The sequence below is a fragment of the Nymphaea colorata genome, chromosome 9 (genome assembly GCF_008831285.2).
Source record: "Nymphaea colorata isolate Beijing-Zhang1983 chromosome 9, ASM883128v2, whole genome shotgun sequence".
In the NCBI taxonomy this organism is placed as follows: Eukaryota; Viridiplantae; Streptophyta; class Magnoliopsida; order Nymphaeales; family Nymphaeaceae; genus Nymphaea; species Nymphaea colorata.
The window spans coordinates 1951603-1969322 of record NC_045146.1 but is presented as its reverse complement, the minus strand read 5'-3'; the positions used below and the strand labels follow the sequence as shown (position 1 = coordinate 1969322).

The window sequence follows — 17720 nt, the reverse complement described above, 5'->3', positions numbered from 1 at the left end:
ACCTTAAAGATTGAACACTATAGTTCATTCATTCATAAATCTGCCCCAAGGCTGACGGATGGAACAATAAGAAACTGTTCCTATTGCCAAATAGTTCCTTAAGACTTCGCCATATGCATGAAGTAGGTGCCTTTGTGTGAGCACTCTTGAGAACATGAACAATTTTGTATGTACTATATTGACCGCAAAAGGAGGATGTGAAGACTAGCATTTAAACTTCTCACAAAACTTAAATTTCTTATGAAGCTTACATTTCTCGTTTTTTTGATATAGATCTTAATGTTGTTCATCTCCAGAAGAGACTTTGGCTAATAGATAACATGATGGAAAACATAAAAGCTCATGTTTTCAGTGTCAGTTTAGGCTGAGAGAGGCTTTCCACCTTTTCCTTTAAAGGAAAATGACGTTTTGTCATGTGTCACCATATCTTTTTCAAGTGTTTGGAGGTTCCCCTGGAGCCGGTTGGACATCTTGCGCACTAAGACCAAAATAACAACAGTAGCAGTGTTTCCAAGTAGACATCAGAGCCAACACAAAAGCAGAAGCCTACTCCACGGTATCATCCACAGCAAGGTGCTGAAAGCCACTCCATTGTTCTCAATACGGCTCCATCACCGAAGCCAGGGAAGAAAGCTGAACAGAAAGCGGGATTCAAAGAAACCCAAAAGCTCCCAACATGGAAGCATAATTCTAACCTGGCAACGCAGACCAAGTTCAGCTGCCAACCTGGACCAGAACAAAAATAGCATCATACACACAAGAATTTACCACTTCATTTTAATTATAAGATGCAATTTTTTAAGCTGACAAATCATGTATGTCTACAAATAAGATGTTGACAAAAGGCACACAACCATTCAAATTCATCACATCTTTCCACGGTATAACTGGGAAATTTATGTGGAAGCCTAAAGTGAGGATTAACTTTTACTGATGCCCGCTCAGGTTTAAGAGAGATGCAACATCAAACACAAAAGAAGATTTGGCCATCTGGAATCATGAGTAGCTCCAAGCCAACAAAATTCGCTAAATAAATTGCAAGTCATTGGCTGTTGGATGCAGTCATTCAGACTGGAACCAACTCAATATAAGCAGCAAGCAGTTTTGACTTTGCCCAGAGTAGCACATAAATCCAACCGGCACTCAGGATGGGCAGCCAAGAAAGCTATTTACACTTCTATGGAAGACTCACCTGAACACGATAAAGCTTCCACCGTACAAAACCTTTCACGAATTCAGTATTTTTATGCTGCACAAAGTGCTTTTGCAGCCATCCTTCTTGGTTTTTGATATTCCCATGAATGCAACTGCACAAAAAACCAAAATGCCAATGAATTGCCTACAGACACAAAAGATAACAGTTATATAATGCAGAAGATCATTCCAGTTAAGCAAATTGCATTTAACGCCATTTGAAATGGCCAAATAGGTTAAAGGATCTAGATATTTTACAAGACAGAGCCATGCATCTTCAAAGGACCAAACAATTTAGAAGCCAAGAAGAATGGCTTGAAGCACCGTGTCAGTTTGAAAGTCTACTAGGCCCAATAGAAGTAGAACAAGCAACAAAAAGGAAAAGAATGAAACTTAAGTTTAGACCTTTAAAGGACAATCATGCGTGAGATACTGGTGTTGTACTAATTTTTTTTCAGATTAAAGTGAAGCACCTACCTAACCTTCACAGAGAACTGGAGAAAAATCAAATTGGGTCGAGAAGGATGAACACAGTAAAGAACATTGGCCAAGAGAAAATACAAACTCAAGAAGCGCAATGGCCAAAAACAACTTCTTCCAGGTCCATATAAGTGAAAGAAACATCTAAAATATGTTTCCAATATTATGCCAAAAACAGGCCAAAAATATACAAGATGCTGTCCATCATCGACAAGCTTCCTTTGGTTTGGTCTCAAAAAATATGCATGCATATTATTGTCAGATGACCTCATGACTAGCCTATATGAAAAAATAATGAAAAAAAAAAAACAAAAATGCTACTAACATTAGAAACACCTCACTAATGCCACAATAAAAAACAAAAAGTATAAATGAATCACAGCCCCACAAACACTTGACAATATAGTGTAGACAGATTGGTAGAAAATAACACATTTTTTCTCATAGAAGAAACAAATAATAAACACATTGGCTTAAATTTTAAGGAAAACCTCTTCATAGAGAAATGTCAAGTGAGCCATCATTTAGTGAACTACAATGTCCTTCATATGAGGAGAGCAACTACTAATTGTTTGTGAGTGTATGGAGACCATAGCCACAAAATTTGCTGATATTTTGAAACTATTGCTATTTCAAAGCAGCAGATAATATCAGCAGAATATCACAAAAGATAAAATATTGGCATATCGTCCTAGGATATTTCTCATATCTTCCTGGATTTTCAAAAGTCTTCATGTTTTTTAAACACATACTTTTTTCTTTTTGTTCATTTTATGTTTTCAAAAATTCTCTACTTGGTTCTTTATAATTTTGCAAATATATTCTCAAGGAAAACCACAGCTTGGAAAAATAACTCCCACCAAATTCTTGCAAAGAATAATCCTGGTATTTGGTAACTATGGTATTAGTGGTTTTACATTTAAGTCAAGCACAATTTTGTTTCGTGAGGCATGCTTCCCACAATATGGAAAGACATTATAAAAGAGCATTTTTCCTGGCTTCTGGAGAAGTTAACATGAAAGTCGACTTTCAAGGATGCAGAGACTCATTCATTACCATTGACATCAACATTGTAAAGACCTATATTAATGAACTTAAAATAAGAAACTATTGTAAATTTGTAACACATCATAAAATCATAAATTTGTACAGAACACCCTCTCCATGCAGGAAACATCCAAAACAAAGTTACAAAACTAAACAGTCATATTGTAAGAGAAACTTATCTTGACGAAAAAGGCTACACCATATTCAAATGTTCATAAATTTCATGGAACAACAAATATAAGAAAAAACATCTGTCACACAGACAGTCAATTGGGGACTTTCCATTCTTTATCATGGAAAGATCATAAAACTGGTTCTATCCATAAATCTTTGACCGTATCCAGGTGACAGAACAAAAAATACAAACCATGGATGGGATGAATGCTTCACCAGAAATAAGTTACCAACTTAATGAGTTAAACTAGATCTCAGAGTTAAACAAACAGAGTATAGAAACAATAGTTTTAATATTAATTTATGCTTCAACCTCAAAGGCTCAAAGAAATGAAAACACATTTAAAAAAAAAACTTCAAACATTTTATCTTGGAAAGTTGAACTAGGCTACTAAACAAAAAATCACCAAACCTCTCATGCACCATGAAATTATCCTCATATTTCACTTTCCCTGACATCAAACTCGAAAACTCATTCCAAAGGAGCTTTATGTGACATTAAACAGAAAAAACACTTTGGACTCCCTCAAACTATTTTTCAAAGACTTGCCTAGGCTTGGAACTAGGCTCACTTAGGCCCTTGAGCTTGGCTTGTCGGCTACAGTAGCTGTTCCGATCTGAGTTTCCACTTGAACACACCTAGAACATTTCCCAGGATGCCTAAATGCTCAACAGCCTAGTTTTTTAACTTTTTTTAACCTAACTTTTTGTTCTTGTTTCCTTATTCTTGTTCTATTTAGATAGATTTGTTTTCTTTTTCTTCTTTTGCATTTGAGCAATTTTCTTTTTCACCTCTTGTTGTCACATGTGATTCTGCATTAAAAGTTTATATGTGTGCAAGTGCCTGCACAAACTTCCACATACATACATACATATATAGTACCTTTATTATTATAATGAAAACACAAGTTAACACGAAAGCTGCGATTATATTGAGCATTTATGTTCCTTCTTTCCAATTACATTAGTGATTTTCGTTTTTATTTTTGGGATTAGTTTTAAAAATTAAAATTAGAAATTTAGTAGTAGCCATTTAGTAAATGATCAAATTTTGCATAATTTATATCACTGAAAAACATTGTTGTTTACTCATGAGCTTTTATCTTTGTGGTGGGGAGTCGCCTAATGCTCTAAATATTGTATCTTATGGTTCATGGGTGCAGTAGGATGCACTTACACCTCATACAGGACCAGTGCAATCCTAGGACTAGTTTCAGTTATTTATTTGCTTTATAATTATAATACCTATCACAGGCAAAATATGTTACATGCAACATTAACATACTCAGAAAGCAAACACATAGTGGTAACATAATGTTCCAGCCCAAGAAATAATCTTCCATAAATTAGATCAAGGTGATAAATTCAGAAACAGTGAGCATAAAATCAGCACAAATATTAGGAATAATGAGCCAAGATGAAAATTTTGAAGTATAGATCAACGTATGTTTTTGCCTCTTGAACCTCAACAATAGCTAACCTACAATCACATGGACATGGATATGGCTGCAGATAAAGGATACACCCACCTCTATGAAGCTTCTAATATGCCTTATATTAGTTATATACAAGGGGATACAATGCTTGCTGGCAAATGAAGCATCCATGAGACGTAACAGCCAAGAGAAGGTTAAAAATCAAAACAAAATTCTGCCACATTACTACACAGTAGGTCATTTTATTCCATAAATTTGCCACATATACTAGTCCGCATGAGAAAAATGCACCATACAATATTCAGATTTGAAGGCACACTGCAAGCATCACCATATCAGGTACTTGCATGAGATGTTCCAAAGAGATCCAAGTGCATGTCCAGAACAGAATGGTGGGTTTAGAAGTTCAATTTGCAGAAAGGATCATGTTCCAAATTCCAACCCACAGGTTTAAGGAATGAACAATAGTTCCAGTTATGTTTATCTGAGAAGAAAAGGTTTCGTTTGAATGGTCATCACTGAGGAACACCATGAGACTGTAATGAAGACCTCCCTTGTTAATCAAATTCAGGAAGGAGATTGAAATTTTATAATCTTTTCAGAGGGTCCAGTTGCAATATAGCCACCAGAAAAAAAAATAAATAAATAAAAGTAAATTATGGGTATCCAACCACAGACTCTGAAAGACTTCTACTATTTCATCTTTTCAACGTCAATGGAATCCTCAAACAACAGCTGGAGGTGATTAATGCCACAGAACTCAAATGATAAATAACTATTCTAATTCTAAAGCTTATGACAAAGTCCTCAGCAATTAAGAACAGGATAAGGAGATACAAGGAAAACCAAGTTTGTGGAGAATGTCATATCCTTTCCAAGTCTGCATATGATATTTTCTCTCGTGCTAACCTAATGACCTCAACAAAGAAAAAAACTAAAGGAAATAAATACCTTATTCAAAACAGGCACCGAATGTAATTTGCAAAATCTCATCATAGCTGATAGCATCTCGTCTAGCAAATACTGGGCAGGAACCTTATGCAACCAACAACTTAGAAGCTTGAAGAGGCAAGTCTTGGCTCATTGTGCAATGTCCAACCAAGTGAACAGCACATGCCCAATATTTCTACTGTAAAAGCAGCTTCCCACCGTACGCATAAGAGCCTAATGAACTTAGCTGGGTCAAAGAACGATGCAACACAGCATCCAGTCTGTGAGAATCAGATCTTATCGTGACAGTGAAATACCCAAAAATTGTTCAGTTCTCAGCGAAAACTTACCCATCATCTTATGTTGATAGTAAGCATTTTAAGCACAATATATATGTTCTGGATGCAACTTCCATATTCTGTGCCCAAATCCCATGTACTAGAACATGTCCCAGTTGGATAGTGGAAGGCACCATATATAACTTTGTATATGTTTACCATCAGGCTGGTAGGGTCTGTAATATGAATGTTAAAATTGTCGAAGGCTTTAAATTCCATCAGCACTTGGCACAAGTCTCACTATATGATCTCATCCTTGACAATGACAAATGTTTTGGCACTCGAGTTTTTATTGTGAATCTGATTTCTCTGATATGTACCTCTTCTTCTAGTCTGAATGTAGTGTACGTATTCAGAAATTATAACATGAAACTTTGGAGCAAGCTTGTTCGAAGAGGACATATTAAGACCCGCCTTCTTCAGTGACCTAGCAACATGCGTTCGGGCTTTCTGGAAGTGCAAAGCACAGAGGGAAGGCACAGCTGCTCTAAGGACTGGTTTCCCACAAATAATAGGACCTGCTTGTCCACTGCCATGACCAAAGAAATAAGGAAAAAAATCAGCAAATAAAAAAACCTGCATCCAGATTACTATAAAGAAAAACAATATTTATGAACTGGAAAGCAGCTTTTTTCTATTTGTTAACTTCCACAAATCTTCTTCAAGGGCCTCGCAAAAAGGCCAGCCAAGGGGTACTCCAAACAAATTTCTAAGAAATTATGGTTCCCAAAACTTCATTTTAAGCACTATGTACGTCTCACAAATACTTTCAACTTTTTGTTTAGAAGAAGATTCTACCTGGCTTTCTGTGTGACCCATCGCATTCAGCAACTAGGATTTTCAAGAAAGATCCTTTGACAAGACGCATCATTGATGGCATGCAAAATTTTTCTCAAATGCAATATAATAGTTTATACGAAACTATCACGCATAGACGATAAGGAAAAGAACTAGCCTCCAAGAAACAAGAAACCATATAGAGCCACAGTTGTCCGCCAGACGTTCATAGAACCAAAGTTGTCAAGGAGCGTACACATACAATGAGAATCCCACTCCACAAGTTCGTAAACTCTAGATTAGCGTAACACGCCATCTAGTATTCCTCTTGCCTCTTGAAATCAAATGCCAATTGCATGTGAATCAATTACTAAAATAATTTTTTCCTTCGCGCTCTATGACTTGCATCAGAGACGTGCACATTTATTATGCAAGCTAATAACTTATCAGAACAGAAAAACACAGAAACTATCAGCAATAGCATCATACAATTTTGAATTATTTGTTCTAAACAAAGTTTAGCCTAATTTAAACGACACATCAGAACGTCAATCATCATTAAGGCACCTAACAGAGATAAAAAGGATAAAAGAATTGCAGACAAATCGAGCTAACCTCTTAATCACATAGGAGCATGCTTTATACAGTTGTTGTTTGCTATCCAACAGAATGTGCGAATGACAGAAACTGCAAAGCGCCATTGGTTTCAACTTGCATCCCACAAATCCACAGTGGCTATCGCTCGTCTTGATTGGACAAACTGCACTATTTTCACTGGTTTTCGTCTGAATAATAGAATCTCCTTGAACTGTGCTTAAAGGAAACCTACGGTCCGGAACCCTGAGTTCATTTTCACCAGCTTTCCTTGAGAAACCATACGTATCTTGTCCAACTTTCCCGGGCAAATCATTCCCTGAAAATCCACATCCACTTTCCAAGGAGTTCTCCGCAAACTCGCGTCCACCCTTTTCTGTTTTTGAAGGAAAGCCGCTCCCCATGATGCCATAACTGTCGTCTTCGGGCCTCATCCCGATCCCATGTCCGCTCTGACCCTTCGCCGGAAAACCAATCTCCGGGAAGACGAACCCTTTATTCCCGCTCATTCCAAGAAATTCACATCCGCCTTGCCCCATCTTCTCCGTATACCCAAGCTCCTCCGCAAACCCACAACTCTTCCCGTTCACTTTGGCCGGAAACACTCTCTCAGAGAACCCAAAACCGTAATGTCCCGTCTCGCCAAATAACCCATCGTCGCCACTCGCTGGAAAACCACTCCCGGGAAGCCCAATACCATTCTCCCCGCTGCTATCTTCAAAACCACCACCATCTTGCCCCACTGTATCAATGAATCCCAATGCACCCACCTCTTCTCCATCCAGAAACTCACAACCATCCTCCTCCATTCTCGCGGGGATGACATATTCGCCGTTCTTGCGACCCGTTAGCAACACACGTTCTCTGCCTCCATTCACGCGCTCTTCTTCATCTCCTTCTCCTTCCTCTTCCTCGTTAAACCCACTTCTCCCAAACTTCCAATAATACTCTCTGTACTTGAACCTCATCTCCTCCATTAGCGTCCAGTACCAGTTCCTGTAAATCCCAGAGAGGCGTCTCACTCTGTCAGACCTCCTCCTAACGACTTCTTCCACGGAGAGGGCTGACGAGTACCTGAGGCGAATCTCATCTTCTCCTTCCCCCATTACCGCAGGTGGGCGGACCTTCGACTCGGGTGAATCCGCCTCCAGAAGGCGCTCCGGATCGACTGAGGAATTGTTGGGGTTTAGTGGCCTTGAAGAAGGATTTACGGGCTCTCTCTTGGGAACTTTTGCTTGCCAGCCAATCCAATCTCTCTCATCGCGAATCTACAAACACACAAAAACACACACACAGAGAGAGAGAGAGAGATGCGGGGTGTTTAAAGAATTAGGTAAAGGAGAGGAAGAGGAAAGATGATACGGTGATGAATACAGGAAGGGTGCGCCTCTCTGTCTCTCTCTCAGAAGTCAGAAACAAGAGGAGGCAGACTGCGGAGTTTCCGAATTGGTGTCACCTCCACCTTTTGGAAGAAGGAAGGCCTATAAATTTAGTTTGAATTTGGGGCTTCTTCACGTTGCTTCCCCGCCATTGACGCTTTGATTCGTATTTCCCTCCATTCCACCAATTCAGCACTTGTTCGTACGCACGTGGGAGATAAGCTTGAACAACCCTTCACGTGGAATAGTGCCACTGTGCAAGGTTTGATGTTCGAATCACGTTGTCCTTGTCACACGTTTTATTTCTGCTGCAAATTTAAAATTTGATCAACGAGTTCGAGACCTTGATTCGATATATTCCAATTTACCTTTTACTAGGTTTGGTTCTAACCTGAAAAAGATTATAAAACATGACAACCAATCTTTTTTATAGGTTTTTGAACATCTATCACAATTTTTAACACCAAATTAAATTTTTGAAGTTTTACAATCCATCTCCCTTTACGGCACACACGGCGAAGACCCTAGATTTGTGTATTAAACTGTGTTTTGATACCACAACGACCTGACCTATAACAGACTTGGACCTTTGATTCGACGTACCCTAACCTGCCTCATAGCAGTTTTGGTTTCATTGTAAAACCCTAAAAGTTTAGTTTCATATTAAAGATTATGAAAGATCTTCAACAACTTATAAAGATGATTGTTAAAGTGATTGGTTGCTTTTAGTTTTTAACATTTTTTTTTCAACTGAAACCGAAACTGCTAAAGAGCATTTTAAGATCCATTAGTGTAAATTGAGTTGTTACAATGGTATTTACAATATCTGAGTTAATTGATATACTATACTTTCACAAGCCAAACCTTGAATGCTTAAAGACCTAGCTTTAGGGTTTTAGGCTAAAAAAGACCTCTCCTAAGTAAACATGATAAAGAAAGATTTTGAACAACTTAATCAAGTGCCTAACTTGTTCAAACGATTTTACAATCAATTCTCACAATTTTCATGCACGCATAATGAATACTTCAGACAAAGTTATTATTTCTTTCTTACCTTTTTTTAGGCAAATGCTTGCAAATTTGAAAAGGAAATAGAGCAAATGTATCTCCACCTCTTGGCTCAGCTCTTAGTTAAATGCATTGGATTTGGATTGGAATTCCACCTTTAAACTAAATCAAAACCACACTATAATATGTTAAAAGAACCAACTTCCAAGATGTATAGATATCGGATCTAAGGTATTAATTTAAACTGATACAAATCTAAATCTAAATTCAATTGATTATTTATTTAAACTGATTGAATGACATTTCTTAAACTTAGATCTGATCTTATTTTTTAATCGAATGATAAATTTTTTTTTTCATGTTTGTTCTTTTCCAACACAGTTCAGTTGATATCAAATCCAACTCGGATTTATGGAAATCCCTGTTCGAGACCCTAACGACATTCAAAAAACGATCCTACAATGGATCTGCTGAATTGTTTAATACTTATCCTAAATGTTTTATGGCAGTCATATGAAAGGATATTAATGTGCTTAGTCCAGAAAAAAACAAATATAAATTAGGAATTTGAACTTTAACATACATATGGGATGGCAGCTTAACATTTTTCAACCACATTATTTTATACATCTTTCACATAAGTATGCAAAAATGGCCCTCTATTTGGCTTATTGCATGTGTTGTTGCCCATAAAAGTCGAACTTCAATTGCATACTGCATAACAGTTTCTGCAAGTACTTAAAAGCTTGTGTTCTCAAATCGGAGGCCCAAATTAACCAAAAATACACTAAAAATTGCGCAAGTTTGTAGACCAAGATATATGATGAAAAACGTGATAAATCATAAATGTCTATCCATACCCAAATGGATATTGTGCTAAGAACATCCGCATTTATGACAACCTTAAGTGGGTGTTTGGTATTAGAAACATTAAGTTACTGTTCTCCATATCTGTCGTAACAATTGGAGTACATTCATGAAACATTGTTCGTAGACCAGTACATGTTGACCCTAAGAAGCTCGAGCAAAGCAAAAATTATGCTGAGTCGAGCTCGTGATGACCCCTACATGAGTTGCATCCACAGGAATAAAACTAAAAAAAGAGTTGTCAATGCGACACTCAGGCTTCCTAGCCATGCTATGCCCCTCAGGGCAACCATCTTAACACAATGAGCGGCAATAGGAACTATAGTACATCATACGTTGTATCGGGTGCGGGAAATTGAATTTTAAACTTCATTAATTGTTAATTTTTTACATATGAATGTCTCATAAAGATTGAAATTTAACAAAAATTTCTAGCAGGCAAAAATTTCTAGCTTCACCACTATAGCGTATCTTCTATATCACTCATTAGTTGTTAATGTGATAAAAGCATCAATAACTATGAATAAGAACACAAGGTTTTTAATCAATAACTATGAATGAGAACACAAGGTTTTTAACCGTAGGAATTCGAAATGTTACATAAGTTTCTCCAATGCCGTATTTAAACTAATAGAACATGGAATTGACTGTTAAAACACGAAACAAAATGTGATTAACAAGTTGATGGGACACTGCAAGAGACGTGAAAATAGTTATCATCTTGATGAAGGTCGATCAAACTCAATGAAAAATACTCCTCTTGGCTCTTGCTCGCCCGGAAACCGAGGCCGAGCATGAACCGTTGGGCGATTTTCTAATTCCGCAACCTCTGCTACTTTCGTCTGGGCATTTCCCGGTGATTTGGTGTTAATAACCAGCTGAAATCAAACGAAGAACCATCGCCGGGCGTGCGTCAGGTCAGCCGGAGGCCGGCGGCGGAAAACACGGTCATCGCTCTCCCATTTCTAGTCGGAATTGGGCACGAATGCTCTCTGGTGACTCGTTTTCACAATTTTAATTGACTCTAGTCTGTTCATCTGAGCAAATTGTAGTTGATGTACTAGGTTGTTTGCCTGATTCGAGGAGGCTCCACCATCGGATGAGCTCAACGGAAGTCGGAAACCCCGCCAGAGCGGCAGCATCCGCTCATTCCCATTTCTGATCGAACCTAGGTTATTCCAATTCCACCAACGGGAGAGGCGCTGATCGACTATCAACGTGTTGACGACGCGGTCTGAGCGATTTAAACACAAACTGTGGTGGAATCCGTGATTAATTGAAGGAAGATCCATCCCCGGACGCGCATTGAGCCTACCGAAGGCCACCGGCGGAAAACCAGATCATCGCTTCCCCAATTCCAGCACAGTGTTGGGCCTTCCTGAAAATCTGGTGATGCATTTCACCCTTGTCTTTGATCGTTGAGTTATTCTGTGATCTCTAAGCTACTCTCCTCCTCTTTGTGAGCTTGATCAGCGTGGAAGCATCGCCAAGAGGAATTACCATCACGGGCAACCGTCGCCTGTTGTTCGATCACTGTCTTTCCTAGATCTGGAAGAATCCATGTCCACGAGAGCCAAGTGGTTCCTCCACCTGCCATATAATAACAAGCTTCCGTGCCTCAGCAGATTGAAACAAATGAGCTTTCAGCTTGCTAGTCGTTGCCATTTTTTGCTGCAGCGAAGAAGCAGACCTATCATGGCTTCAAGATTAAACCACGTGAATTCTTCGTCCATGATCTGTAAAATCAACCAGTCATTTTTGCTGAAACGGAGGAATCTAGCAAAAAGGATGACCACGACAGGACGATCACGTGAAGAACAGGTAAAATATGTAAGAACTAATTATTTACCACGCCAAATTAGCACCCGTCTCCTTCTCGCAACGGATTAATTATTACTCTGAAATTATAAAATATTTAGCTTAGATGAGTGGAGTTTATGTAGCTGAAGCTCGAGTGAATTTGTTTCTCTGGTTTAAATGTTAGCTCAATCTCTACTGATCATTTAACATTTTTTTCAAAAGGCTTATAAGGATTGTCTCTCCCAATGTGCTTTCAATTATTTGTAAGAAAGCGATTATAATTGCTAAAGCGTAGCTAGTCAGGCTGAAATGAAGAAAATCAATGCACAGAGTGCTTAATCAGCCCAACCTTACAAATTATATTCCTTTTACATTTTAAATTAACTTAAATACATTAAGTTAATTTTAATTCATAAAAAACGCGTTACTCTTGTTTTGGCCATATTGGTCTTGTTCAGTTGGATCTGCATTCCAGTTTGATTTATAAACGGGTTAGATTCGGAAACTGAAACCAAATTCAGCCATTGATGAGGCAGGCGCATGCATTCAATGGAGAACCGCCGACATCCTTACTGTGATCCAAACTTTGATTTCGCTGGGGTCGTGAACCAGTCATTATAAACTCGAGCAGACTTGGTTAGGACGGCATCGAGACTCGAGTCGTTGTCGATGTTGATGAGCTACTTCTGGGTCAGGTGGGCTCATGGATTGACAGGCTCCCCTTGTTATGCGGTGCAGGCAATGAAAAATGAATGATTGAAACAAGCAGCAGCATTCACTGAACCCACCCGAGAACATGGATCAAGTTTATTATGCATATGGTTGTTGCACGGCACATAAATTATTTAACAGGTCAGGCCTGTGCATGCATGTGTCAGTTTCCGGGTGAGCAGAACACAACCATTCCAATGAGAGGCCAAATTTTCCTTTTTTTTTTTTTGTTGGTTTTAGGGGAATTACATTGGGATTCAATGAAATCATAGTTACTTCATTCAATTTAAAGTGATGTCTGTCATGTTTTGCAGTTAGAGTAATTAAGGGTGGGCATCGGGTCGCTGTTGGGTACCCAGTACCCAGCTTGACTCGAGCGCAAGACTGGGAAAAAGGGACTTGGGCCAGCCCTACAAAACCCCGATTTGGGCTCTATAATTTTTTTTAATTTATATATATTTATAATACTTTATTACAATTAATTGTATTTATATATTATTTTATATTTAAAAAAATATTTTAAAATTTAATCAGACGGGCTCGGGCTCAAGTTTTTCGAGTCGGACCGGGCGTGAACCAGATTTTTGGATGTCGGGCCGACCTAAGCCAGACTCGTTATCAAGCCCGGCCGGGCAGGTCCGATGCCCAAGCTTAAGAATAATAGCGCTTATAAGAATCAAACTAATAAACAGACTTTTATTACTCCAAAGAACAAAAGAACATGCATGTGTCACTTTGTTGCTATTATATATCATTGATAGATTATAGCAATGGATCTAAATCTTATTTAGGCCGATTTCTGATTCCATAGCCACTGCAAGAGTGCCATGAGTCAAGATTTCAATGTTTTTTTAATACATTTCACTTTTTTTGTTTTTTATTATTTTATTTTATTTAAAGTGGATTGTTTACTAATTTTTGGATTATTCATAACAGATTCACCTGGTTCAAAGGCAATGGGTTCCTCATCGTTCAAAAACAAAAGCCAAAGACACTGGCACTTTATTACATTTATGCTGTCATAAAATATTTGAATATCATTCGAATGGTTTTAAATATCAAAATTTTAGGTTGGCTTGTTATGGGAACTTCTTTGCATGCTAATGAGAGATTTTTCAGGTGGGCAAGTGAAAGGTAATGGAGATTTTTTTCCCCTCAAAGTTGGGTTGCACATTTATGCAAATTGAGGTAAGAATGCCCAATATCTTGAAATATTCAAAACATTAATTATGCGTCTAACTTATGTAAGCTGACAACTAATTAAACACTCAACTAAAAGTGGTTCCCAAACATCAATCGATTTGGATCCAGATCCACAGTTTATCATATCCAACCAACCAGGTATTTCTTAATGGGACTTCGACTCATATTCAAGCTTAAATACACGAAAGCATAAACCCCATCTCCAGTTTTTACAAGATTGTAGTTGGATCCGGATAGGTAGAGAAACCTTAAATCAAAATCCGATTCTGATTATTTCTGGTTAGATGCAATTTTTGTTGAATTTTACCTTTAAATTGGATCTTGATTTAATTTGGAACATTAGGTTGAGTTGTATCTAGGGAGGTTAAAGGATCGGATTTGAAACAAATATATATTTTACCATATCCGTTTTTTTGGATATTTGTATATTCAGATTCAAATTCATATTTTGATTCAGTTGATGAAAAATCTAATACTATATTTGAATCCAAAATCCGAATTCATATTCTGAATCTGATATTTAGATTCATATCTAAATCTGGATCTGGTTTTTAAGCTGAATCTAAACCATATTATAGACATTGAGTGTATGATGTTTATTTAGAATTATATCTGATCAGAATCTGAACTCGGTTACTATATACCTTAATATGAACGTGAATCCGTTCATATATCATTTTTTATATCCAAATTTTTAATCAGAAGTGAAGGTTTGTTCCCATATGGTATTTTCTTTATGCAGTTCAGTCGGATATTGGATCTGAATTGGATTTATTGACATCCTTAGTTGTACCCAAACCAATCACAATTCCATCAAACAAGTAGACTTTCTAAACTATGGAATGAGAAGCAGCTTAAGGACATATGAAGTTAGTTACTTCCTTCAACTTGAGAATTTTGCCACCATGTAGTCAGGAGCTACATGTGGGCAATTGCGCATGCAGTCCAATAAAAATTCCTTATTTACATATCATATCACTGTAACGAGGTAATTATCTTCGAGATTATGGACACTAGTTAATATAACAAAAAAGTTGCTTACTTGATAATTAAATTAACAATATTTATACATGTCACAACATAAATGGAGATGGATAAATCTCATTTGAGCACTCGTTTATCACAAAAAAACATACTTTATTATTATTTGCATGCATGCGCGCTACTTCATTTTCATCATCATTGACCAACAGTATGGATCCATGCACGAGCCGAGGCATGCGTACGCAATTACCCATATAGACAAAAAAAAAAAGACTCTTTTCATATTAGTACATCGTCATAAATTTCTTTAATTATTGATGCTCCTTAAAAATTTAAAATTTTATACTTAGTGCTTTTTTTTACTAAAATTTTCTAGCTCGGCCCTCAGAGGTAGGTCCACCACATATGTGGGGGATGGTTCATTATGGCACTCCACTCATACCAACTCAATTAGTAAGTTGCCCATTGATATACTTCCAAACTGACTTGACGTAGCAACAAGGCAGCTATATTAAAATACATAAATTTCAATTTAAGAGCTTACTACTTTTGGATTTTTTGGTTTAGCTCCAGTACTTTTTCACTAGCATCTCCTTCTACGTACCCTCTTCAACTGGAAGTCCTCATGTGAAGCTGCTTGGACCGTTTAATGGATACTTATTCCGGACATTTACGTCTTGTCAAGGACGGTTGCGCTAGGCCGGAGGAAAAAGACACTGACGTCTTTGTCACCAGGATCACATCCATTCAGTGGTGGAGCTAGAAAAATTATTTGGACGGAAGTTTTCCCCATTAAAGTTTTTCTCATGTTGTTCCCATAACAAATAACCTGCTCGGCAATTTCAATCTACTTTTTTTACTTGTCTATTCCTTAAAAAGAAAAAAAAAATCATACTTAAGATCATAACTTTTGTTGCAATTAGTTCAAGGAGAAACCTAGAATTATTCCAACTTAGAGTAGTGGCAAAACAAAACCCCTTTAAAGTATCGTTACTTAATAGCAAGTTGTACAATCTGGACCCCGTTTGATTACCTTGAATCGTGATACGAGATCTTGGGATTTTAATTGCTTATAAATTTATAATATGTGATCCTCTAGCGTTGTTTGATATTTTGTTTGAAAAAGATGCATAGAATAGATATCTATTTAACGTGATATGAGGATTATCTCTTGCTTACCCGTTAATGAGTGCTTCGATTCCAGTTCTTTTTTTTTTTTATAAATGACCAAATTATGGTAGCACGAGTAGAGAAATTCAAAGTTAACTAGGAGCTTTTCTATAATTATGAATAAGTTAATGGGCCTTACGAAAATTTTCCAATAAAATAAAGGCGAGTTAGAGCGTGGCCGCGCCATTGTTGGAAAGGACAGCAAGCCAAAATCAGGGAGGGAGGGAGAGAGAGTAAAAACGGGAAAGTGACTCTGGTAGAGAGAGAGAGGCAGAAGCGCTCATCCACTATAAATACGAAGCGGCCCTTCCTTTGTATCACTTGCCTTTCCATGAGATTGTCTGTTTGGGACGTCTCCTGAATCTCTTTCTCTCTTTTCTCCTTCTCTCTCTCTAGAACAGAGAGAGAGAGAGAGAGGGGACCAAAGAAGGGGAAAATCGGAGGCGAGAAGCAGAGGGAAATTACAGAGGAGAAGGATGGCCAGGTATGTGGAGATGTTGGACATGGGAGTGAGGATCGCCGCAAGGTTTCACTCCCACTGCCCTCAGACCGCTCGCATGTACTACAAGCCGCCGGCCACCGAGCAGAGCGACGCCGTCCCGAGCAACCAATCTGAATCCCGCGCCACCACCGTCGCTAGCTGCCAGATCGCCGCTTCTTCTTTCAAGGAATTCCCGGCGGCGTCTGAGATCATTCTGTGTACCGTTGTCTGATGAGAGTTCTGCCATTTGTAGTCTTTATTTATCCTCGAATCTCTCTCTCCCTTGTTGTTCAGTGTTGTGATGTTGGTAATGGTGGTTGTCACAAGTTTTTACAAAGCGATGCATCTGAATCCTGATTGTCCATAAATACATACACTCGTCCGTAGGGAAATCTTCTTCTTCCTTTTCTGGTATTGAATGGTGTCGTGATCTGATGGAGCATCCTCGAATGGCGGTTTCCTGGTTTTATTTTTCAGGAGGTGATTCTAGATAAAACGAAGTACCAAAAAGGTTTACACGCCAATTAATTCGACCAATTCATATGATTACTTGCAAAAGTTAGGAAAAAGATTGTTATAGTTGTTACAGGTTTAACACGAAATGAATCAAGAGAAAAAAAATATTCAAGGAGAGAAGAAAGCTGTTTTTTTATGGATGAATGTCTTCAGAAAAACATCATATGTTCAGATGATTGTTCTTATCAGCATTTGACAAGTCCTTTTAAAAACCAAAGACAGCTATGTTTGGTGTGAGATATTTGTTGGTCAGTTGCACTTACATGATCGCCTCTTTAATTGTGTAAAACTCAACAAAGAATCTTTATGTCCTTATTGAAGAGCTCTTCTGCTTTCAACCAGCTTTTGATAAATTAAATTTAAATTTGAAACTGCAGATTTTTCATAAAACTGCAGAGAATTAATAACCTTGGGTTTCTTCAACTACAAACAAATTGAACCTCTTTGAATGACCATAGACTCCCATTTCAGAATAAGGCCAGTTCCAAAAAAATTTCAATGTCAAGGACAGGCTTCTGCCGTAGTTCTGTTAGCACGTGAATGGACTTCAACCTTTTTTTCCCTGTTATTTGCGTGTCGCTAGCAACAAAAGTATAGTACTAGAGAAGTTTGTTTGTTATGATATTTCACT

The 17720-nt window shown here is 37.8% G+C and overlaps 1 protein-coding gene across 3 annotated transcripts; it reads right to left on the bottom strand.

Moving 5' to 3' along the window:
- Positions 1-205: 205 nt before the first annotated feature.
- On the bottom strand, positions 206-8415 carry LOC116261111 (uncharacterized). Of its 3 annotated transcripts, XR_004174242.2 has the most exons (4): positions 6992-8415; positions 5612-6128; positions 5283-5508; positions 1191-1307 (listed from the first exon to the last, which is right to left on the bottom strand). XR_004174242.2 is itself a non-coding variant. In XM_031639726.2 (3 exons), exons 1-3 carry the CDS (start codon positions 8074-8076, stop codon positions 715-717), a joined length of 1212 nt encoding a protein of 403 aa, XP_031495586.1. In that variant the 5' UTR covers positions 8077-8415; the 3' UTR covers positions 206-714. The 3 variants fall into 3 exon arrangements, 1 of the variants encoding a protein (XP_031495586.1); XM_031639726.2 differs by lacking the exons at positions 5283-5508; positions 5612-6128 and adding an exon at positions 206-726 and having other exon boundaries at positions 1193-1307; XR_007574187.1 differs by having other exon boundaries at positions 5283-6128.
- Between the last annotated feature and the right edge of the window lie 9305 nt (positions 8416-17720).

Excerpts from the sequence above, each read along its gene's own strand:
- LOC116261111 (XM_031639726.2), bottom strand. The coding sequence starts at position 8,076 with ATGGGGGAAGGAGAAGATGAGATTCGCCTCAGGTACTCGTCAGCCCTC. Across the intron at positions 1,308-6,991 it reads TGCTCCTATGTGATTAAGAG|TTGCATTCATGGGAATATCA; the intron begins GTTAGCTCGATT and ends TTTTTTGTGCAG.